Genomic DNA, 24134 nt, shown 5'->3' on the forward strand with positions numbered 1-24134 from the left:
GGCTCCTGGCTTTGGATCAGCTCCACTCTGGCCGTTGCCGCCACTCGGGGAGTGCACAAGTGGATGGAAGATGTTTTTGTCTCCCCTTCTCTCTATAAATCTGACTTTCCAATAAAAACAAATACATCTTTAAAAAAGCTGCATTACTCAACAACTGTATTTTCAAACCCTGCTGTTGATACAGAAAAGGCTTTCACAGTAACTGGGAAATACGCTTTTGAATGGCACATACTAAATACAAAAATCTGCACGTTTTGCTGTAGTCAGTGATCATCGGTGTCGATGTTTAAGGGCCTAGATAAGTCTTTCCACACCTGCCTGCCTTCGGCACACGCCCCGCCCCGGAAGTGCAGCGAACAGGTCAGCGCGTCGGGAAGCCGGGAGCGAGGCTGCAGGTCGCCGCGCTGAGGCCTGGCGGCGCGCAGCCCGTGCGCACGCGCACACGGCGCCCCGGCGCGGCCGGGGAGGAGGGGCGGGGCCCGGGCCGGCGTCTCGCCTTCCAACTGCAGCTGGCGGCGGCGCCATTTTGAACGTGCGGCTTCCGCGGGCGTGAGTCACCGGAGGTCGTCTTGGGCCTCTCCTCGCTCGCGTGCTCAGCTCTATGTAGAGTCGTCCACGCCCCGAGAGCGAGGTCCGCCACCGGTATCTGGGGCGAACGCATTAAGATGATGTTAAGGGGAAACCTGAAGCAAGTGCGCATTGAGAAGAACCCTGCTCGCCTTCGCGCCCTCGAGTCGGCGGCGGGAGAGACGGAGCCCGCGGCTGCCATGGCGCTGTCGCTGGCCGGGGAGCCGGCGTCGGCCTCCGCCGCGGCCGCCGACGACCACCCCGAGGAGGAGGTGGGCTTCACCATCGACATCAAGAGTTTCCTCAAGCCGGGCGAGAAGACGTACACGCAGCGCTGTCGCCTGTTCGTGGGCAACCTGCCCACCGACATCACGGAGGAGGACTTCAAGCGTCTCTTCGAGCGCTATGGCGAGCCCAGCGAGGTCTTCATCAACCGCGACCGCGGCTTCGGCTTCATCCGCCTGGTAAGGCTGGCGGGGGAACAAAGGGGCGGCCGCCCGATCGGATCCCATCTTGGGGCTGACCGCATGTTCGCCCTGGGCGTGGGGGGCCCAGCCTCCCGATCGGCTCCCTGCAAGGCTTTCCCGGATCGGAACCCCCCTCTCCGCTCCCAGCCCGGCCCGCGGGCTCCACTGCACGGAGAGCTCGCCCCTGCTTCTGCGGGTGGAGGGAAGATGCCTCCTGCGACGGGGGGCTTTGTGTTTTCCAGTGCTAGGGGGAGAACGTTGTGTCTGCTACCCGCGGCTCATCTACACGGTGAGCGGACGCCGTGCTCGGGGTTTTTTGCAGTGTTTGAACCTTGAGGTGGGGGTTCACACTCAGCAGCCTAGGCCAGCTCCCTCCGTTGGGGTTCCTCGGCGCGAATTCATCAGTTCTGTGATAGCGTTGCCGTCACGCTGCAGGGCCCCCCTTCCCCAGCCGTTCTGTCTCTGAGAGCGGGCCTGTTCTCTGTGGTTTTGGTGTTCATTGCGCATAGGCAGCTTCCCTTACCGTCCCTTTAACTTTCCAAATCGAGTTTGCGCTGTGTGTGGACAGTTGCAAAGTCTTTAATATGAGAGACGATTGTGATTAAATCATACTGTAATTTTTTTTAAAGACCAACCTCCTGAACGTCTAACTGGTATTAGTGAAACATAAGACATCTCCTTAAAATTCAAGTCAAATAATCACTGCACTTTGAAGACACAATTACAGATAGTGTACTTACTACATCTTGGAAGACTAGAGAAAACTTGTGTAAACGCAAAAATTAGCTTAAGGAAATTAGGTTTTCACAGTGAAGGAACTTTGGGTAAACTTTCCAGAAGGATGTTATGCAACATTCGCATCATCCTTAGCCCTTGGCACTATATCTTACTCTTTGCTGAAATGGACATTTCTGTAGGCACAAGAATGAAGGGGCTGTACGTTCCTCTTTAAAAAGCCTTTTGCTTGAAAACAAACCAGTTAACACCCATTGATTAAGGGAAGGCTTTTTCTTATCTTTAAGGCAGCTGCTGGTGACAGTTGCCTTGGTTGGCGTATCCCCAGTGTCCTGTGGAGCTTGCTGTAAAGATGGAATGCTTTTGGTTTGTATTTGTAAACATGGCTGGGTGAAGTTGTGGGATGTATTATGTATCCATTCTTTAAATAGGCACGTGACACAGACCACTAGCTGTGTTGGATAGCACATTTGTGGTAAAAAAAAGTGTGACACTAACAAGTGAGAGATGAGAAGGGCCTTCCATTCGCACTCCAAATGTTTTGTGTAGCAATGTTACAAGCTTGTTACAAAATTTGACTTACTGGGGAACGTTTGTAGTTTGATTTGAGCTATGTAACAGGTAAATTTAAAATGCATCAACTATTTATCCTCTTAGACAACTCAATACATACTTGATCTAAATATAAATATTGGTATAGTGGCTTCAGTGACTGGATGTAGTACGCTTGCTTTAAAATATCAGTGTAATTTTATCTGATTTACATTTTTGGAGCTAACTATTTGTGGATGATCTTTTAAATGCAGTACATTTTCTTAATAGTTGTGCGTTTTATGCTTAACTGGTGGGGTGAAATAAGTTGCTATTGTGTGGAGTCAGTACTAATAGTATGTATTGGTTGGGAAAAGATACTAAGGGCTGTTCATGTAAGATCCTAATGGGAGGTGGCACAGTGGCTCAACAGGCTAGTCCTTTACCTGTGGGTGTCAGGTCACCAGTTCTGGTGCCCGTTGCTCCACTTTTAGCCCGGCTCTCTGCTTGTGGCCTGGGAGGACAGTGTTTCTCCTTCTCTCTGTAAATCTGCCTTTCCAATAAAAATAAACTTTTTATTTTTAAAGATTTATTTGTTTTTATTGGGAAGGCAGATTTACAGAGAGAAGAAAATACAGAGAAAGATCTTCCATCCTCTGGTTCACTCCTAAGTGGCCACAATGGCTGGAGCTGAGCTGATCCAAAGCCAGGAACTTCTTCCAGGTCTCCCACAAGGGTGCAGGGTCCCAGGGCTTTGGGCCGTCTTCTGCTTTCCCAGGACACAGGTAGGAAGCTGGACAGGAAGTGGAACAGCTGGGACAGAAGCTGAGCTGGTGCCTTCATGGGATCTTGGCACTTGCGGGGTAAGGATTTGGCCATTGAGACAAGCCCTAAACTTTTTTTTTTAAAGATCACAGTTCATATTGTGAGCTTTTGCTAAATTAAGGATGAAGTAGCCTGCGTGTGTATTTTCGACACATTTTACTACGGACTTTAGATTTTAGTTAAACTAACTGAAAAGTTGTACATTTTTTTTAAGAGATCTGTTTCTTTTATTTGAAAGGCGGATTACGGAGAGTGGGACAGACAGGGTCCTCTTTTCATTGGGTCCCTCTTCCATTGGCCTCAGTGACTGCAGCTGAGTCCATCCCGAGCCAGGAGTCAGGAACTTCCCCTGGGTCTCCCATGTGGGTGCCCAAGGCCCTGAGCCGTCCTCCCGTGCTTTCCAGGGCCCTGTGCAGGGAGCTGGATCAGAACTGGAGCAGTCAAGACTGAAGGCGCCCATATGAGAAGTGGCTGTATACATTTTAAAATTAGTTAGATATGGTTAAACTGGTCTCAGTTTGTGTTGAATTATTTTCTGCTTTTGATTTACTAAACTGTGCATCTGTAAGAGTAATTCACAAAGTTGTGGTCCCTGTCCAGCAGCTTCAGATCCCTTCGTCTGTGTAGGCTGCTGAAATTGTTGACCTAACAGGCTAAAGGCATTGACCCTGTGTCTCTGGCATCTTCTCATTCAACCTGTTCTCTGAGAATCTAGAAATGGCCTGGGAAAGCAGCAGAGGGTGACCCCAGTCCTTGGGCCCCTGAACCCAGCTGGGAGACTTGAAAGAAGCCCCAGGCTCCTGGTTTGAGATTGTTTTCAGTTCCAGTTATTGTGGCCATTTGGGGAAAGAAGCAGCATGTTGGTTTCCTTTTGTTATTTTTACATATTCTCGGCTTTGTGAGAGGCAGAGACAGAAATGTTCTGCTTGCTTCCGCACTCCCCAGATGCCTATAGTAGCTTGGTCCTGGCAGACCAGAACCCAGAACTGAGGACTCTGTTGTGGTATGCTGTGGCCTGTGGGGAGCCAAGCTTCTGTGCCACCATGGGCTGCATTCCGAATGCATTATCAGGAAGCTGGAGTGGAAGCAGAGTGACCTAGAACTGGTGTGGGTTTGGAAATCAGAGCTACGGAGAGAGAAGGGGAGAGACAGCAGGCTGCTGTGTGCTGGTCCATTCCCTACTTGCTGCCCCAGCCCACGAGAGGCCAGGTCAGAACAGGAACCTCATCAGCAACTCTCACAAAGGGGCCATGGGTCCGAGCATGTGGGCTATCAGAAGTTGGTAAGCTGGGACACAAACTGGTGCCAACATGGGATGCCGGTGATACAGGCAACAGCTTTATCTGCTGTGTCATAATGCTGGCCCCTAGAGCTGGCATTCTGATAGGAGATGTGGGTGTATAAGATTTGATTTGATTTTTAAAATTTAATATATATATTTTTAAGATCTATTTATTTTTATTACAAAGTCAGATATACAGAGAGGAGGAGAGATAGAGAGGAAGATCTTCCATTCGATGGTTCACTCCCCAAGCAGCTGCAACGGCTGGAGCTGAACCAATCCAAAGCCAGGAGCCAGGAGCTCTTCTGGGTCTCCCATGTGGGTGCAGAGTCCCAAAGCTTTGGGATGTCCTTGACTGTTTTCCCAGGCCACAAGCAGGGAACTGGATGGGAAGTGGAGCTGCCGGGACTAGAACCAGTGCCCATATGGGATCCCGGTGCGTTCAAGGCAAGGACTTTAGCTGCGAAGCCACACTGCCGGGCCCAGCCTGGTAACTTTTGACAAATGCATACATCATTTTTTTTTTTAAAGATTTGTTGACTTTTATTACAAAGTCAGATATACAGAAAGGAGGAGATACAGAGAAGAGTATCTTCCGTCCGATGGTTCACTCCCCAAGCGGCCGCAACAGCTGGAGCTGAGCTGATCCGAAGTCAGGAGCCAGGAACTTCTCTCCGGGTCTCCCATGTGGGTGCAGGGTCCCAAGACTTTGGGCCGTCCTCGACTGCTTTCCCAGGCCACAAGCAGGGAGCTGGATGGGAAGTGGAGCTGCCGGGATTAGAACCGGTGCCCATATGGGATGCTGGTGCATTCAAGGCGAGGACTTTGCTAGGCCACGCCGCCAGGTTCAAGTGCATACACATCATTTGTTACTTCAGACTCCTGTGATTTATAGAGCATTGTCATCTAACCATACCGCATCTATTTCCAGTTTTACTTGACAGTGTTTTTTCAGATTTGAGTAAGAGAGAGAAGGCATAAGCGAGCACATGCTTTCAGCTATTGGTTCACCCCCAGTTGCCCAAAACAGCGGTAGGTGGGAACTGAGCCGCTGCCTCCCCAGTGTCCACATGAGTGGGAGGTTTAATCAGGAGCTGGATCTGGGGACTACTGTGGAGCCATAGACATTTTAAGCATGAGACCAAATACCCACCCTGTACTCACAACATGTTTTGTTTCAGTTAATTTTTTTATACGAAAAGTGGATTTATAGAGAGTAAGCGAAACAGAGAGAGAGAGAGAGAGAGAGAGATCGATCCCTCATCCGCTGGTTCTCTCCCCAAAGGACTGCAGTGGCCAGAGCGGAGCTGTACGAAACCAGGAGCCCCCAGGACCAGCACCATCATGTAGTGGTTAAAGTCCTTGCCTTGCACGCACTGGGATCCCATATGGTCAACGATTCTAATCCCAGCAGCCCCGCTTCCCATCCTGCTCCCTGCTTGTGGCCTGGGAAAGCAGTCAAGGACAGCCCAAAGCCTTGGGACCCTGCCAGCTGCGTGGGAGACCCGGAGAGAAGTTCCTGGCTCCTGGCTTTGGACCGGCGCAGCACCGGCCATTGCGGTCACTTGGGGAGTGAATCATCCGATGGAAGATCTTCCTCTCTCTCCTCTGTATATCTGAGTTTGCAATAAAAATAAATAAATCCTTAAAAAAAAATAATGTGAAAGAGAAAGGGGAAGTCTAGATCTATTAAAAAAAAAAAAAAAACCAGGAGCCTCCTGGATTTCCCACATGGTGCCAGGCCAAGGGCTTGAGCTTTCCCAGGTCATGAGCAGAAATGGAAGCTGAACAGCCATGGGAATAGTATGGGATTCTGTAGGCAGAGGATCAGCCTGTTGAGTCCCCTGCGCTGGCTCCCTAACAACATTTTAGGAGTCCAAGCTTAAAAATCTTCCTCTCAGGGTGTTGCATTGTATGATGTATTGTCTAGTAAAGTACTCTTCTTTAAAGGTGTTTAAATGTATGCTGTACTACTACTCTGAGCTAAGGGTAATAAAGACATGATTTTGAACATATCTGGAAGCGTTAACTTATTTTATCTTTGCAAAATATAGTGGTATAGATGAGTATTCACAAGGTGTCCTGAGTGTTTTAGGCATTGTGTAAGGAACTTCTGTGACCTCGAACCATTTTTCTTAAGGTAGTGAACTTGTGGTTAACCAACATGTGCGTGTGAAGCTTCTCTTCTCCCTGGAGAGTGCCCACAACGCAATGAAAAAGTACATGACTATTAAGTTTACATGTTATTTTTTTTTTTAAAGATTTATTTATTGTCACTACAAAGTCAGATGCACAGAGGAGAGACAGAGAGGAAGATCTTCCGTCTGATGATTCACTCCCCAAGTGAGCCGCAACGGGCCGGTGCGCGCCGATCCGAAGCCAGGAACCTGGAACCTTCTCTTGGTCTCTCACACATGGGTGCAGGGTCCCACAGCTTTTGGGCCGTCCTCGACTGCTTTCCCAGGCCACAAGCAGGGAGCTGGATGGGAAGTGGAGCTGCCGGGATTAGAACTGGCGCCCATATGGGGTCCCGGCACATTCAAGGCGAGGACTTTAGCCGCTCTGCTACCTTCCTGGTGTGGGACCTGGGGTTGGACTTTTAATAAAAAAATCTTGTGGTAGACCATTAGTCATTTCCTAAAGTCACTTAGCTCTCAGTAGAAGCAAATGACTATTTTATATTTTTGTGCTGCCGTCATATTTACAAAATGTTTTTTTCCTCCTGAAAAGGAATCCAGAACACTGGCTGAAATTGCCAAAGCAGAGCTGGATGGCACCATTTTGAAGAGCCGGCCTCTCCGAATTCGGTTTGCTACACACGGAGCAGCCCTGACTGTCAAGAACCTTTCCCCAGTTGTTTCCAACGAGCTTCTTGAACAAGCATTTTCCCAGTTTGGTCCAGTAGAGAAAGCTGTTGTGGTCGTGGACGACCGTGGAAGAGCTACTGGAAAAGGTTTTGTAGAATTTGCCGCAAAACCGCCTGCACGAAAGGCTCTGGAGAGATGTGGAGATGGGGCCTTCCTGCTGACCACGTGAGTGATAAGCCTGGTCTTCCCCTGCCTGGCCACACGCACTTCCTCCGCTGTGGAACTTTACCTTTCCTTGCACTTCATACTGTCTTGGCATATGGTAACTGTGTGTTGAGTGAATATTTAATATAAATAAGGAATTTTTGTGAAATGCTGGAGTCAGCTTTCTTCAAACATTCATAATTAAAATTTCAGCAATGTTTTATGATTTTCACTTAAGGGACATTGATAAATCTTTTTATTAAAAAATACAGTAAAATTTTGTTTTCTTTTTGGCAGAGAGGGACATAGAGCAGCCGGGACACCAGCTCGCACCCATGTGGGATGCCTGTGCTGCAAGGTGGAGAGCCTTAGTCAGTTGAGCCAAAACAATCATTCTTTAAGAAATTTTCATCAGCTGTATTTATTTAAACATCTTGTCTGTATAAATTTCCATGTACTTTAATAAATGTACACCAGTCAGCAACACTTCTGTCATCCTTCAAAAACCACTTCCATCATCCACTTCAAAATTTTGATTGTATTATCTGAGATAGCTAGTGATCTTCATATTACTGTTGATTACCTTTTGTTAACTAGTTTTAAAGAAAGTATTTATTGTTTTGTGTCTAGTTTATACATTTTTACTTTTTAAGATTCACTTACTTGAAAGGCAGAGTTGGGTGAAGGGAGGTGATACCTTCCTCTGGACAGGTTCAGTCCAGGTCTCCCACATGGGCGGCAGCGCCCAAGTACTTGGGCTGCCTCCGTTGCCTTGTGGGTGCATTCGTTAGCGGGAAGCTGGGCCAGAAGGTCGGAGTAGCAGCTCGGATTCAAACCTAGGCTTAATCCACTGTGCAGCAATCCTGCTGGCTATGTGATTTGTTCTGCTTAACATAGTATTTTTGAATTTTCATTGGTATTCTGAGAACAGTATTTTGTTTTTGTGGCTGAGCCCGATTCCATTGTGTAAACATCATAGTTTGCCCAGTGGTTTATATATGTAAATACTATTTTAGTTATTTTCAACTATTGGCTGTTGTGACTAAAGCCATTTGAACATTTTGTAGAAGGTTCCTTGTGAATATCATGTTTTCATCTAGTTTGGGTAAATTACTGTGTGTTGAACTTTAGAAAAAACTACCAGATTTATTTTCCAAAGTAGTTGTGCCAGGAGTCATTGAGAGAGAGATATTTAGTTGCTCCATATTAACACATTTGATTTTTTAGTCTCATTGTGGTGTAACTCTTACTCTCCTGGTGACTAATGTATGTATTTTTTATAAATGCTTGATACTCTTTGCTCAGTTTTAATTTTTGGGTGCTTTTGATTTTTTCACTGAAAAATCTGTGCATGTGTCTGTTTCCTAGTCTGTAGCTTGCTTTTAAACTTTGTTACCCGAGTTAGAGCAGAAGTTTTAGTTTGTTTTGTCTGCACTCACTGGCAAGGTGCTGTGGCCTAGCCCTAGTGGTCGCACTGATCTCGTTGGTAGGTCCTGCAGCCTAGCCCAGCCTGGCCCACCCTCAGACCAGGCTGTTATGTGAACTGGTAGGAACCATGGCCTAGCCTGGCTTGTCCCTGATTTGTTTTGACTTTTGTGAGGACCAGTGGATGCTGCAGCCATTGCTCAGCCCTGGCCTTCACACTGCTCAGGGTGCAGCTGTAGCCTAGCAGGGAGTCCCCAGAGTTCCCCCACCAGGCCTGTTCCCAGCCCTGGGTCTTGCACATGCTGATGGGTACTTCAGTCCTACTTGATTCTAGCCAGGAATGGCCCACCCACAGTCTCAGCTATCACTGGCTGATGTTGCAGCCTAGTCCAGGTAGGTGTGGTCCATTCCCCGTCCTGGCTCTTTGCACACCAAGCAAGTGTCACAATCCTACTTAACCTGGGCTGTCTTCAGTCCTGGCCTTTGTATATGTGTCAGTATGTGCTGAAGCCTGGCCCAGCCAACCTCTCTCCCATCCCTGGCTCAGGTGTGTTCCACCGTTCAGCCTGGCTTAGCCCATCACCACCTCCAGTTCTCCATGCAAAACAGCAGGTGCTGCAGTCCCACAGAGGTGAACCCACAATTGCTCTACAGATCTGATTCTCTGTTTAATGGGTGCTGCTGCCCCAGCATTCGTGGATGGTGCTGCAAGCCTTGCCCAGCTAGGCAAAAGCCCGCTCCCCAACCTCCCTCCTCCCCCAGCTGTTATGTGACTCATCGGAGGGCAGACAAAGCTGTTTAGCCCAGCCCAGGTCTTCCATGTGGATAGATGCCTTAGCCTGTCCCAGGCATGTTCTCCTGTTCCCCTCTATAAACCACTCTGTCTTAGTTTCCTTGCTTTCCTGTGAGAGCAGTGATCCAGTCTGTGGAAGACCCCAGAAGTCATTCTTCCCTTGTCAAACAAGCCCTCAGCTCCTCCCACTCCAGTACATCCCCAGGCCCCTTCCCTGGGCGATCTGTAACTACCTCCCCGACATAGGGGCTGGGTGGTATGTCCTAGCCTGGAGTTGCCCACCTTCCCCATGTATCTTAAAAAAAAGTAGAGGGGCCTGGTGGCGTGGCCTAGTGGCTAAAGTCCTCGCCTTGAACGTGCCGGGATCCCATATGGGCGCCAGTTCTAATCCCGGCAGCTCCAGTTCTCATCCAGCTCCCTGCTTGTGGCCTGGGAAAGCAGTTGAGGACGGCCCAAAGCTTTGGGACCCTGCACCTGTGTGGGAGACCCGGAAGAAATTCCAGGTTCCCAGCTTCGGATTGGCATGCACCGGCCGTTGTGGTTACTTGGGGAGTGAACCATCGGATGGAGGATATTCCTCTCTGTCTCTCCTCCTCTCTGTATATCTGACTTTGTAATAAAAAATTAAAAAATAAAAGTAGGATAAAGCAGCTGCGCTAGCACCTGGTATGGTTAACGCAATGTGGCGTTAACCACGCTGTTGACTGCTTTTGTGCTAGCACTGTGAAACTTGCCTAGGTGCCCACAGCTGGGATGGGGGGAGTTTTAGTTTTATTAAGTACCTTTCTTCAATTTCAGTTTTCACTATTTTTGTCTTGGCTGAAATTTTGCCTAACTTAAGTTTTTAGCTTTTTTGGGAGAAAGATTTTATTATACTTATGTGTTTATAAAAGTGATTCATCTTAAGGATGCAGTATACTGAAAATCCATTTGTTTTTCATGTAGACATCTAGTTTTAGCATACAATTGAAAATATTATGATTTCTGATGTTGCCTTTGTATATTTGTCAAATAGCTGGGGGAAAAATCAGTCACCCTATACTGTGTTACATTGATGATTATATTTCCAAATTACAGTTAAAACTATGTAAGTTGAAAACTTTGAAATGAGATACTATGCTTCCAGTTTGGTTTACATGTGTATTTGAAAGGCAGAGAGAGAAAGGGAGAGACTCCGTTTATCTGCTGGTTCAGGGCTGAAAAGGCCACGGTGGCCAGAACTAGGCCATGCAGAGGCTGGTCGTCAGGGCTCTAACCACATGCGTTCAGGGACCCAGACACTTGAGTGGGAGTGGAACTGCTGGCACTTGAATTTGTGTCATTGTGGGATGTCAGACAGGGACTTAAAAAATACGCTGTTCCACAATGCAGGCCTCTTTTTTATTTTTAAGTTTTTTTGCTGTTAAAAGATTCTTCATATTTTTTGTTTGGTGCTGTTAGTTTTGCGGGGGGGAATCATTCAAATACTTTCATGTTTGGATAATTGAGTTTTTTTACATTGCTTCCAGAGTTAGTTTTGGTTGTGTTTAAAGCATTTTTCCGTTTGTTTTTGGTTGTTAGTCATTCACACTACAGCTACTGTTTTACAGCACAGCCGGTTTGTTCCTTGTCAGACTTGATCTTGCCTTTGTGTAGAGATTGCTCTGCCCAGGTTGTCACAGGCCTTGCTTCTCAGTCATGTTACCCTCTCACCTGCTTGCTGATCTAGTCCCATTTTTTTCTCCAGGGAACTTTTGTTTCTATTTGAAAGGCAGATTCACAGAGAAGAGACAGATTTTCCATCAGCTGATTCACACCGCAGATGACCACAGTGGCTAGAAGTGGGCCAATCTGCAGCCAGGAGCCTGGAGCTTTTGGGTCTCCCATTGTGGGTGCAGGGGCCCAGGGACTTGGACCCTCTTCTGCAGCTTTCCCTGGCACATTTGCTGGAAGGGAAGTGGAGCATTTGGGACTAGAGCTCGTGTCCATATGGGATGATGGCTCTGCAGGTGGAGGCTTAACCCTGGTGTCAGCCCATGAGATGTCTTTCGTAAGGGCATTACTTAGCCTGTTCAGGAGGTCTCTAGCTGGTGACCTGAGTACCTCCCAAAGGTCTCAATACCATCATGTTTAGGTTTAATTATGTTAGGATTACTATGGTTAGTTTTAATTTTGAAATAACATAGATAATGTAACTTGTTTCGAATGTTTAGTGTGGCTCAAATCCTTGTTACATTTAACACTGTATTTTCAAATTATCTTTCGTTTTTATTAATTCTGGTAGAAAAATGGTTTATTGCTTTTCTATGTTATACTCTAAAAATTTCTTTAAAGAGCTACTTTTTTTTTTTTTTTTTTTTTGAGATTTGTTTGTTTTTATTGGAAAGTCAGATTTTGAGAGGAGGAGAGACAGAGAGGAAGATCTTCCATCCGCTGGTTCACTCCCCAAGTGGCCACAATGACCAGAGCTGAGCCGTTCCTAAACCAGGAGCCTGGAGCTTCCTCTGGGTCTCCCATGTTGGTATTGGGGTCCACGCACTTACACTGTCTTTTGCAGGGAGTTGAGTGGGAAGTGGAGCTGCTGGGACTCGAACCTGTGCTGACATTTCAGGCAAAGGCTTACTGTGCTAGGCCATGGTGATGGCCACACACTCTTGCTTCTGTGCTTCTAGTTTAAGATTTGTGACTTTGATAATCTTTAAGAATGACAACTAAATACTGTCTACAGAAGATTTATTTTTATTTGAAAGGCAGATTTTACAGAGAGAAGGAGAAACAGGTCTTCCATCTGCTGGTTCATTCCACAGATGGTTTCAGCGGCTGAGACTGAGCCCTCCCCTACTGCTTTTCCAAGCCATTAGCAGGAAGTTGGAATGAAAATGGAGCAGCCGGGACATGAACTCATCCCCGTGTGGGATGTCAGCGCCACAGGCATAGGATTAGCCTGCATCACACTGACGCGTGTATGCTTACATTTTCAAAATTAGCAGTTAAAGACAGAAGCAAGTATCTGGCTTTTTAGCTTAGTCACTTGTTAGGGTTCCCATATCATGTTGTGTGCCTGCACTCCATTTCTGCCCCTGGCTCTTGATTCCAGTCTCCTACCAAAACAAAATTGGGAAGACAGTGGGGATGGCTCAAATGCTTCTTGTCATCCTGCGGCCCCACCCCCTGTGCGAGTCCTTTAAGGGAATAAACCAGCACATGGGAACTGTGTCTCTCTGCCTTTGGAAATAAAGCAGACCATAAATAAGATTTTTGAAAAAGAGATGGTTGGCTTAGCGGTATAACATTACTGCTTGGGCTGCCCACATTACATGTCAGAGTGCTTGGTTCTGCTGCTCGCTTTCTTTTTTTTTTTTTTAATGATTTTATTATTATTGGAAAGCCGGATATACAGAGAGGAGGAGAGACAGAGAGGAAGATCTTCCATCCGATGTTTCACTCCCCCAGTGAGCCGCAACGGGCCGGTATGCGCCGATCCGATGCCAGGAACCAGGAACCTCTTCCAGGTCTCCCACGCGGGTGCAGGGTCCCAAAGCCTTGGGCCGTCCTAGACTGCTTTTCCCAGGCCACAAGCAGGGAGCTGGATGGGAAGTGGAGCTGCCGGGATTAGAACCCGGGGCATTCAAGACGAGGACTTTAGCCGCTAGGCCATGCCGCCGGGCCCTGCTGCTTGCTTTCTGACCAGCTTCCTGCTAATGCTTACCCTCGGGGACGGCAGGTCACGGCTCACCATGTGGGAGACCTGGGTGAAATTTAAAGCTTCTGGTTTCGGGCTGGTCTGGTGTTGGCTGTGTTGGCCATTTGGGGAGTAAAACAGCAGATGAAAGATTTTTTTTTTAAAAAGATTTATTCATTTTAATACAGCCAGATATACACAGAGGAGGAGAGACAGAGAGGAAGATCTTCCGTCCGATGATTCACTCCCCAAGTGAGCCGCAATGGGCCGGTGCGCACCGATCCGAAGCCGGAAACCGGCGCCCATGGGATCCCAGGGCTTTCAAGGCGAGGACTTTAGCCGCTAGGCCATGCCGCCGGGCCCAGATGAAAGATTTTAAAAAAAATTTTAAAAGTCAGTTTTTCAGATAAGATAAAGGAGATAAAGAAGGTGCAGTTAAAATGCTAGCATCCCTTATTGTAGTATCTTGGTTCTGAGGTGGATTCTGGCTCCTGAATTCTGCTTGTTTCTAATGCATACTAGAGGAGGAGGCAGTGACGGCTCAAGTCGTTGGTTCCTGCTCCTCACATGGGAGACTGGATTGTTTCCAGCTCACAGCTCCCATCTGTTGGCAGAGACTCAACTCCTTGAGCCATGGTTTGCTGCCTCTCAGGGTCACTAGCAGGAAGCTAGAGTTGGAAGCAGAGCCATGATTCAAACTCCAGTTCTCACAGGTGGGGTGTGGATATCCCAAGTGGATGGTGACCTTTTATTAACCTAAAGCCGTAACCTTTCAAAAGACAATTGTGAAAATTCTGGTGGATAGAGGGAGATAGGTGGTGGTGGCTGGTATAAGGTGGAAGAGCATGGAGAAAGGAGCCGCATGCATAAAACTTGGCTTAGGTACCCATTTTTTTTTAAAGATTTATTTTATTTATTTTTTATTGGAAAGACATACACAGAAGGAAGAAAAGACCGAATGATCTTCTGTCAGCTGGTTTATTCTCTAAGTCACTGCAGTGGCAAGGGCTGAGCTGATCTGAAGCCAGGAGCCAGGAGCTTCTTCTAGGTCTCCCACCCAGATGCAGGGTCCCAAAGCTTTGGGCTGTCCTCTACTGCTTTCCCAGGTCACAAACAGAAAGCTGGATGGGAAGAGGGGCTGCTGGGGTTAGAACTGGCATCCATATGGGTTCCCCATGGATGCACTGCGAGGACTTTAGCCACTAGGCTCTTGCGCTGGGCCATACTCCTTCTTTTTTGTCATGCTTTGTTCTTTATTACTTTTATCTTTATGTTTTATTTTTTATATTTTTCGTCATACTTTGTAAATGTTAATGTTAGTAGCCACACTGTTACATTATTGTCTATTTACCCCTTCCTTTTTTCTGGCTTTACCTGTGTCTGCTTCAGTAAATGTTTATTGACTAATTTTTTGAGTACATATAACACACTTTTGAAATAGCTTGTTAAAATACTTTATTAAAGGGGCCCAGTGCGGTGGCTTAGCAGCTGAAGTCCTTACCTGTAATGCGCCGGAATCCCATATGGGCACCGGTTCGTGTCCCAGCTGCTCCACTTCCCATCCAGCTCCCTGCTTGTGGCCTGGGAAAGCAGTCTAGGACGGTCTAAAGCCTTGGGACCCTGCATTCATGTGGGAGACTGGGATGAAGCTCCAAGCTCCTGACTTTGGATTGGCGCAGCGCTGGCCGTTGTGCTTACTTGGGGAATGAATCATCGGATGGAAGGTCTTCCTCTCTGTCTCTCCTCCTTTCTGTAAATCTGACTTTGTAATAAAAATAAGTGAATCGTTAAGAAAAATACTTTATTAGGGCCCGGCGGATAGCTTAGTGGCTAAAGTCCACACTTCACATGTGTTGGGATTCCATATGGCTGCCGGTTCTAGTCCTGGCAGCTGTACTTACCATCCATCTTCCTGCTTGTGGCTTGGGAAAGCAGTCGAGGGGGCCCAAAGGTTTGGGCCCTGAACTTGTGTGGGATGAAGCTCCTGGCTCCTTACTTTGGATTGGCTCAGCTCCAGCCATTGCAGCTGCTTGGAGAGTGAATCATTGGACGGAAGATCTTCCTCTCTGTCTCTCCTCTTCTGTATATCTGACTGTCGAATAAAAATACATTTTTTTAAAAAATTAAAAAAAATAAAATACTTTATTATAAAGTAGGGTGTTGATTCTAGGAACTGTGCCAATTTTTTCTCTCTTGTGTCCAGGACCCCTCGCCCAGTCATCGTAGAGCCTATGGAGCAGTTTGATGATGAAGATGGCTTGCCAGAGAAGCTAATGCAGAAAACTCAACAATATCATAAGTAAGATTTTACTGATTAAGATGTTTTAGATGTGTGTTTTGACTTATTTCATTATTTTGTTTGTGTTTTCAAGTATTGTTGGATTATCAAGTGTATGTGTAGTCATACAGTATGGTAGGTGGAGTGACTAGTCTATGTAAAATGCTCATTTTCTTTTTTTTGTATGGGTAGGATGTTAATTTTATGCTTTTATAGCTTGATCGGGGATCGGCAGGTAGGAGGAAGCTCAGCTGTGTTGATGCCACAGAAGCGATGACATCTAGAGCATATGAAAGGGCTTCTTCAGTTTTTGGATTTGTTGTCAGTTAAGGAGGCTTTGGGAATTGGAATTCACAGAATTCTCATTAGAGGTTTAAAAAGCATTTTCAAATGTTACATGTTTTACCGTTTTTTCTTTTCATTCATTGTGATATAACTATATTGACATAAATGTGTTGGTAGTGTAGTCAGGTGGGCAGCTGGATTTGCTCCTTTAGTTGAGAGCCGAGCTGTCCTGGTTATAGTTATCAATGTGTAGTACAAAGTCAGGGCAGAGCGCTGACCCCAAGGGAGTACTCCAGTGAATAGAGGATGAGAACATGAGAGGAATTAGAAGAAACGCAGCGAATCGTCTTTGTGGTAGGAGGTCAGCAATGATCAGGGGGAACCAACACGTTGTTTGAATTTCTCTTGAAATGTGGATTTGAGACTTACTGTGATTTACAGTTCACTTTTGTTATAGTTTACCATGACAGGTTTTTTCCCCTATTACAAATTTGAAAAAAAATGCCCTGTAGGAATTAGAAATTAGAGCACTAGAATTTAAACAGTGTTACAAGAAGTGGAATTTAAAGACAATGTTGATGCATATGATTTGGTTATCCTGACAAACTTTGTAAGGTTATAGTCCAAATTTTATTATAGTTAGGAAAAAGGGAAATGCTCTTGAAACATTTGAGGCAAATTGAAATTCAATTTTGTTCCTCAAAAATCTACATTGTTTCAGTGGTTTCTTTGGGTCGAAATGAACAATTGTTTTTCCTTTAATATTTTTTTTATTTGAAAGAGTTTTAGAGAAAGAGGGAGAGAGAAAAATCCTCCATTGGCTGGTTCATTCTCCATGTGGTTGCAGCAGCCAGGGCTTGGCCAGGCTTAAGTCAGGAGTTGTTACTGGGTCTGCTTTGTGGATTCCGAGCCCACGTGCAAGGGTCATGTTCTGCTGCTTTCCCAGGGTGCATTGGCAGGGAGATGGCTTGGAAGTGAAGCAGCTGGGACGTGAACCGTCATCCACTTGGGATGCGGTCATCTTGGGGGTTGGCTTTACCCAGAAGAGCAGGCTAGTTGTGTGTGTGTGTGTCTTTTAATTATTTCTTTTCATTAAAAAAGATTTAATTAATTAATTACTTTTATTGGGAAGTCAGATTTTGCAAAGCGAAGGACAAACAGATGGGTCTTCCATCCACTGGTTCATTCCTTAAATGGCCCCAACAGCTGGAGCTGAGCTGATCTGAAGCCAGGAACTTCTTGGGATCCTGGCCCATGCAAGGCAAGGACTTTAGCCACTAGGCTACCGCACTGGGTCCAGTTGTATCACGTAACAGTTGAGCATGCTTGGATTGTCTGTCAAACCCAGACCTGCATTTCAGTATTGTCGTGAGATAATTCATGGGGAGAAATTCTCAATAAGTGATAATAGTTGTTACTCTAATTTACTGTTGCTTTGCATTTTAAGCATGCATTTCTGTATTTTTTTTTACTGTAAATGTAGGGAAAGAGAACAGCCACCACGTTTTGCTCAGCCTGGAACGTTTGAGTTTGAATATGCTTCCCGATGGAAGGCCCTGGATGAAATGGAGAAGCAGCAGCGTGAGCAGGTGGACAGAAACATCCGCGAAGCCAAGGAGAAACTAGAGGCAGAGATGGAAGCAGCTCGGCATGAGCACCAGCTGATGCTGATGAGGCAAGGTAAGAATGGGCTTAGGTGTGTGTGGGGGATGGATTTTTTCTCCTTTTGAGATTCATTTGTGTCTCACTTACACCTGTTTCTTAATTTAGTCTTTTTGGACATACAATTGGAGTTCAGCCTTTTAGTAGTCAAAATCTCTTTTATAAGAAAACTTCCTTAAGGCACAACTTAATAAATCATAAATTTTCCCTATACAGCTGGTATTGTTAGGTACTTGAAGGTGTGGTGTGTGGTGTTAAATTTGGTCATGAGGAATATACAGTTGTACTAGCAAAAGCCAGCAGATGTGGATATGGCAATTCTTGGTGGATAGATATGTCACCGATTCAATCACATAGTGAGATTTTGTTGGGAGAGGAAGACAGATGCTGTCCCTCTCGTTACTTGATTTGAAAGGCAGACTGCAGGTTCCATCCCAAATGCCTGTTCACAGCTGTTAACAGCCAGCTAAGCCGAAGCGGTGCTGGCAGTTCAGGACGCTGTGGCTGTCAGGGCCCGAGGACTTGAACCGGCACCAGCTGCCTGCTGTCTCACAGGCGCATCAGCAGGAGCCTGCAGGAGCCTGCATGAGGAGGGCGGAGTAGCCAGGCTTCAGACTGGCACTCCAATGCAGCCTGAGGGTGGCAGGGCATGCCAGTGTCTGCTGCTTCACTGATGCTTGTGACATTTGATTTGGTTTTGGTTTCATTTTATTTGAGAGATTGAGACAAGGGATGATCTTTAGTCTGCTGATTTGCTGTGCTCATTCAGTAGTAGCTGGAGCTGGGCCACACTGAGTCCAGGACGCTGAAAGGGAATCTGGGTTTCCTGCGTGGGTGATGCCGAACCAAGCACCAAAGCTGTGACCCGCTGCCTGCTAGGGTATACCTCAACAGTAAGCTGGGAACTGAACCCAGTGTTTGCGACAGTATGTGGGCATCCCAAGTAGTGCCAGAACTTGTGTGCCAGTCACCTGCTGCTATTTCCAGGTTATTAAATTCAGCATTTCGGTAAATGTGTGCCTTTCCTAGGCTGTCTAGAGATCAAGACACCACAGGTTCCTGCCTGAGACTTCTCAGTAGTTGCCTTTTCATTACTGTTACGAAGTTTCAGAGGCAAGCCATTTTACAATGTTTCTTTTTGGTATTCTGATGTTGGAAGTTCTAGAAGCATCGCTTGGTAATGGTCTTGTGCACAGAGTGCCTGGTGCAGGCTGTTGCATGACGTTTGCGAGTGGGACACCAGTGTGGTGCAGTGGGTGAAGTCACCATCAGCAGTACTGGCATCCCATGTGGGTGTGGATCCGGTCCTAGCAGCTCCCTGCTGGAGGGAGCTTGAGCACTTGGTGTCCCCGTGGGAGACCCAGAGGATGGTGAGGATTAGGCTTCCTCCTGGCACAGCCCTAGCGGTTGGCCGTGTGAAGAGGGAACCACTGGCTGCAGTGTCTGCCTTTTCAACAAGAAATACAGGGAATGGCAGCATGTGGATCCTTTTCCCCATTCTTGGCTTATCAGCCCGTCAGGATCCAATCCTGGGACAATTCCTGAACACCAGTATTGAGTCAAGATTCTGCTCGCTTAGGACTCAGGATGACATGCCTGCTTCAGTCTGGCCATACAAACCAAATTCTGCCATTGGATATTTGACTTCTCTAAACTTGTAGAGGAGAACCAACATTTCTTTTTCTTTAAAATTTTGAATAAAATTTTTAACATTTGCATAAGGAGTGGGATGCACACCCATGTGTATCTTCATTTAGGGTCAAGCTATGGAGGGAGGTGAGTGGGACAAATGTTTTCCGTTTTCTTTTTCTCCTGTGTTTGCAGAATGGAAATGGGGGCAACTCCCTGCTCTCAAAAGTCCGTCAGCACTAGGGATGGGGACAGTCTTTGATGATGGCTTAGAAACCCCGATACGGAGTCCAGCACGATAGTGTAGCGGCTAAAGTCCTCACCTAGCATGTGCCAGGATCCCATATGGGCATTGGTTCATGTCCTGGCCGCTCCACTTCCCATCCAGCTCCCTACTTGTGGACTGAGAAAGCAGTCGAGCATGGCCCAAAGCCTTGGGACCCTGCACACACGTGGGAGACATGGAGGAAGATCCTGGCTTCTGGCTTTGGATTGATTCAACTCCATCCATTGTGGCCACCTGGGTAGTGAACTACCGGACAAAAGAACTTCCGCTCTGTTTCTGCTCCTCTCTGTATACCTGTCTTTCCAATAAAAATAAATAAAATCTTTAAAAAAAAAAAAAAAAAGAGGGCCTGGCACGATAGCGTAGTGGTTAAAGTCCTCGCCTTCCACGCCCAGGATCCCATATGGGTGCCAGTTCTAATCCCGGCGGCCCTGCTTCCCATCCAGCTCCCTGCTTGTGGCCTGGGAAAGCAGTTGAGGACGGCCCAAAGTCTTGGGAACCCTGCACCCTCATGGGAGACCCAGAAGAGTTCCTGGCTCCTGGCTTCCGATTGGCTCAGCTCCAGCCGTTGCGGCTCACTTTGCCGGAGTCCAGCTCCAGCCGAGAGTTCGGAGCTCGAGAAGGGTGCGTGAGATAGGCGTAGAAAGAAGAAGAGAGAAAGAAAAGAGAGACGGACCACTAGGATTCCTTGATGATTGTGGACATTGCAAGAAAGCTGTCCGCTTTATTTATACAGAAGCAGTACAAAGTTTTCTTTTAGGGGCATTTTGACATAGCTTCAGGGGGGCACAATTTACAACTTCTTGAGAAATGATTGAGGAAGGGTCCCACATTCCTTGCTTATCTTGGTTTGCCAGTCTTCATCCGCTCTCCTCAGGTCTGGGCTCTAACCTTGGCGCCACCTGTGACCACCAGGCCCCTACCTTGAATTATGTATGGGTTAGTAAGTCCGGGGTCTTGGTGTATGGTGATTACGGGCTATTGGCACTAAAGGCCATTAGGTCAGCAAGCTCACACAGTTTGTTATCTGAACAAGTAAAGCAAGAGTTATAACGGCGGAAAGAATTGTAATTAGCAATGAGCCAAGTTTACTCCATATAAGTTTCAATTCTACAATGGACAAGTGAGTGTTTCCAAAGATAATTCTACAAATTGTTTCACCTTAAGACAGGGCATTATCCATTCCAACATTGCAGCCAAGAATTTCTCAGTAGACAACACATCTTATTCAGTGATACACTCTTGCTACAATTCTTATTCTACAACTTAACCATCACTTAATGTGAGGAATACATCAAAAGAGAAAAAAACAAAGATCTGAGACAAAAGGTTTCAAACATTAAGTTCCTCTACAACTGCAGGTTCTACAACCTCATAAGTGATCAAACAATAATCAAAAGTATATCTTTGTGATGTTAGTGAAATCAGCCTATATTTCCTCTAGTTAGAAATTATGAAAGCAGCTAAAGCAACTACAGTTTCTATGTTCTAAAGAGTTGCAAGGACAGGCTAACCCTTAAGGTCACAGTAACTATATTTTTTGCTTTAGCAGGATAGCCTTTAGGGTCACAGTAACAAGATAACTTTTAGGGTCCCAGTAACAAGATAGCTTTTAGGGTCCCAGTAGCTATATTTTTTGTCATGGCAGTTTTAACCCATACTCCCATCATTTCCATTAGTTTGTAAAATTCTTATCAAGCCATTTCCCAGAAAGCATGCTAAATGTCCAGGCAAGATTTTATGGCAATGGGTAGGTACACAATAAGGTGTCTGGAAACAGCATGGGCTTGATTGTACTCCTGTGTGCAGTTAAAGGCCCACTCACCAAGACATTATCAGTAACATTAACTCTCAAGCTGATATTACTTGCCAAAGCCATCTCACAGGGGCAAACAATGCCTCAATAGATTACAGGATTCTTAGTGGGGTGCTTGAGTGTCCATGCAAAAGGGTGGTGAGACTGCATCAAGGTGGTCAGAGAGAAATCCGCCGGGCCCTGCCAAACAGCTGGAAGCTCCCTGGGCCCTGCCATGCAGGGAGCTGTTCTCTTCACACCTTTGTGTCATTCACACCTACTGCACGGACACTGGCATCACTTGGGGAGTGAATCATCAGACGGAAGATCTTCCTCTCTGTCTCTCCTCCTCTCTGTATATCTGCCTTTCAATAAAAATAGTAAAAATAAGTAAATAAATAAATAAGAAAAAGAAACCTCAGTGTGGGGGATAGTGTTTCCAGGGCTTGATTTGAGAGGTTTAGATAGTTCTGAGACATTGTCAGCTGTGTTGCGCCAGGGCTGAGAAACTCTTTCCTAGTGTCTGTTGGTTGACCAAGTCCACCTTAGTGCATCTGCAGGGCCAGGATTGTGAAGAAGCCTGTTGGAGCAGGATTAGAACTGGCACCCATACGGGATCCTGGCGTGTGCAGGGCGAGCACTTTAGCCGCTAAACTACAGTGCTGGGCCCTAACAGGTTTTTTTTTTATTTGCTTTTATTGGAAAAACAGATTTACAGATAAGAGAGATAGATGGATTTTCTGTCCTCTGATTAGCTCCCCACCTAGCCACATGGTCCAGAGCTGAGCCCATCCAAAGCCAGGATCTAGTACCTTTCTCCAGATTTCCCATGTGGATGCTGGGAGATCCCAAGGCTTTGGGCTGTCCTCTGCTGTTTCCCCAGGTGGTAAGCAGGGGGCCATGGGAAGTGGAGCATCCGTGACACAAACCAGTGCCCGTATGGAATCTCAGTGCTTGCAAGGGGAGGATTAGCCAATTGAATCATTGTGCTTGGTCTGTGAGCACTGTTTTTGTTTTTTTTTTTGTTTTTGTTTTTTTTTTTGAGAATGGCTTGTATTCATATTTCTTTTTAAAGAGTTATTTATTTGTAAGGTAGAGATAGAGAAAGACACTGATGCATCGATCTCCCTTGTGTTGGTTCACTTCCCAAATGGCTGTGGTGCCCGGAGGGGGTTGTCAGGCTAAAGCCATACCCAGGACCTGCCTCAGGTCTCATAGGTGGGTTCACCATTGCACTAGAATACTTGTCCCTGGTGTCTTCTTGTTTTTGGTTTGAGCTTTTTGGTTGTTGTGTTGTTTTTTTTTTTACGACCTGAGATTATTTCGCAATGGGTAGTTTGACTCACCTGTTGAGATGCTGTGGGGATGGCTACATTGCATGTTGAAGCACCTGGGTTCCAGCTGTGGTCTTGGTACCATTTTTTTTTAAAGATTTTTTTTTATTATTATTATTGGAAAGAGAGGAGGAGAGACAGAGAGGAAGATCTTCCGTCCGATGTTTTGCTCCCCAAGTGAGCCGCAACGGGCCGGTGCGCGCCAGTCCGATGCCGGGACCAGGAACCTCTTCCAGGTCTCCCACGCGGGTGCAGGGTCCCAAAGCTTTGGGCCGTCCTCGACTGCTTTCCCAGGCCACAAGCAGGGAGCTGGATGGGAAGTGGAGCTGCCAGGATTAGAACCGGCGCCCATATGGGATCCGGGGGCTTTCAAGGCGAGGTCTTTAGCCGCTAGGCCACGCCGACGGGCCCGGTCTTGGTACCATGTTACTAATGGTGCACATCCTGGGAGGTGGCTGCCTGCCTATGCTCCAGTGGGGACCCGACTTGAGCTCCTGTCACCCAGCCGCTTCTAGCCCTGCGTGTTGTGACTGTTTCTGAAAAGTACTTACTGCTGGAAATCTTTCTCAAATAAATAATAAAACAAGAGATTTTGTAAATAAAATGTTTGGTTTAAAATGAAGTAAAAATTCTCACTGTCTCCGTTGGCAGTGCACCAGGGAGCTCATGGTGGGAGGGATATTCTTTGGATTTCAGGCAGTTTACCATTAGTCCTTGCTGTTTGGTTCTTCAGTGTCTTCTGGTGTTGCCCAGGGTATATTTCTGGATTTTGCATTTATTGCAAAAAAAAAAAATGTTTAGAAAGTTTAAACAAAAAATGGGTTAATATAGCTTATTTTTTTTAAAGATTTATTTATTTTTATTACAAAGTCAGATATACACAGGAGAGACAGAGAGGAAGATCTTCCATCCGATGACTCACTCCCCAAGTGAGCCGCAACGGCCGGTGCTGTGCCGATCCGAAGCCGGGAACCTGGAACCTCCTCCGGATCTCCCACAAGGGCGAAGGGTCCCAAGGCCTTGGGCCGTCCTCGACTGCTTTCCCAGGCCACAAGCAGGGAGCTGGATGGGGAAGCGGAGCTGCCGGGATTAGAACCGGAGCCCATATGGGATCCCAGGCACGTTCAAGGCGAGGACTTTAGCCACTAGGCCACGCCGCCGGGCCCTAATATAGCTTATTTAAATATGTTACCGTTTTGATTACAGCAGTTGCTACCCATTTTAATGTTTTTCTCTATATATAAAGGAAAAAACCCAGAAAGCATATTTTTAAAAAATGTAGCAAGTAAGCATTGTAAAATGATTTTTACGTAGAAAGAGAAATATGTAAGTGTGAATATGCAAGTGAGTATATTGCCAAAAGTAGAGAATCTGTATTACTGTTAAAGGGAAGTTAAAATTGCTAATGTGTGATTAATATTTTGTAGATCTGATGAGACGTCAAGAAGAACTTAGGCGCCTGGAAGAACTTAGAAACCAAGAGCTGCAAAAACGGAAACAGATACAGTTGAGGTAGAAGAACTTACTATAACACGAGCATGAATATACGTAGTTTTCATGGTATATGT

The 24134-nt window shown here is 46.3% G+C and overlaps 1 protein-coding gene across 1 annotated transcript in view; it reads left to right on the top strand.

The window, feature by feature from the left end:
* The first annotated feature begins 450 nt into the window (after nucleotides 1-450).
* PSPC1 (paraspeckle component 1) overlaps nucleotides 451-24134 on the top strand; it is a 57777-nt gene continuing 34093 nt past the window's right edge. The window contains exons 1-5 of the mRNA XM_058670995.1: nucleotides 451-1031; nucleotides 7138-7439; nucleotides 15501-15596; nucleotides 17344-17540; nucleotides 23994-24078. Of these exons, the coding sequence (XP_058526978.1) occupies nucleotides 666-1031; nucleotides 7138-7439; nucleotides 15501-15596; nucleotides 17344-17540; nucleotides 23994-24078 (1046 nt within the window). The 5' untranslated portion in view covers nucleotides 451-665. The remainder of the gene's footprint in view (nucleotides 1032-7137; nucleotides 7440-15500; nucleotides 15597-17343; nucleotides 17541-23993; nucleotides 24079-24134) is intronic.

Source organism: Ochotona princeps, chromosome 12 (genome assembly GCF_030435755.1).
Source record: "Ochotona princeps isolate mOchPri1 chromosome 12, mOchPri1.hap1, whole genome shotgun sequence".
In the NCBI taxonomy this organism is placed as follows: domain Eukaryota; kingdom Metazoa; phylum Chordata; class Mammalia; order Lagomorpha; family Ochotonidae; genus Ochotona; species Ochotona princeps.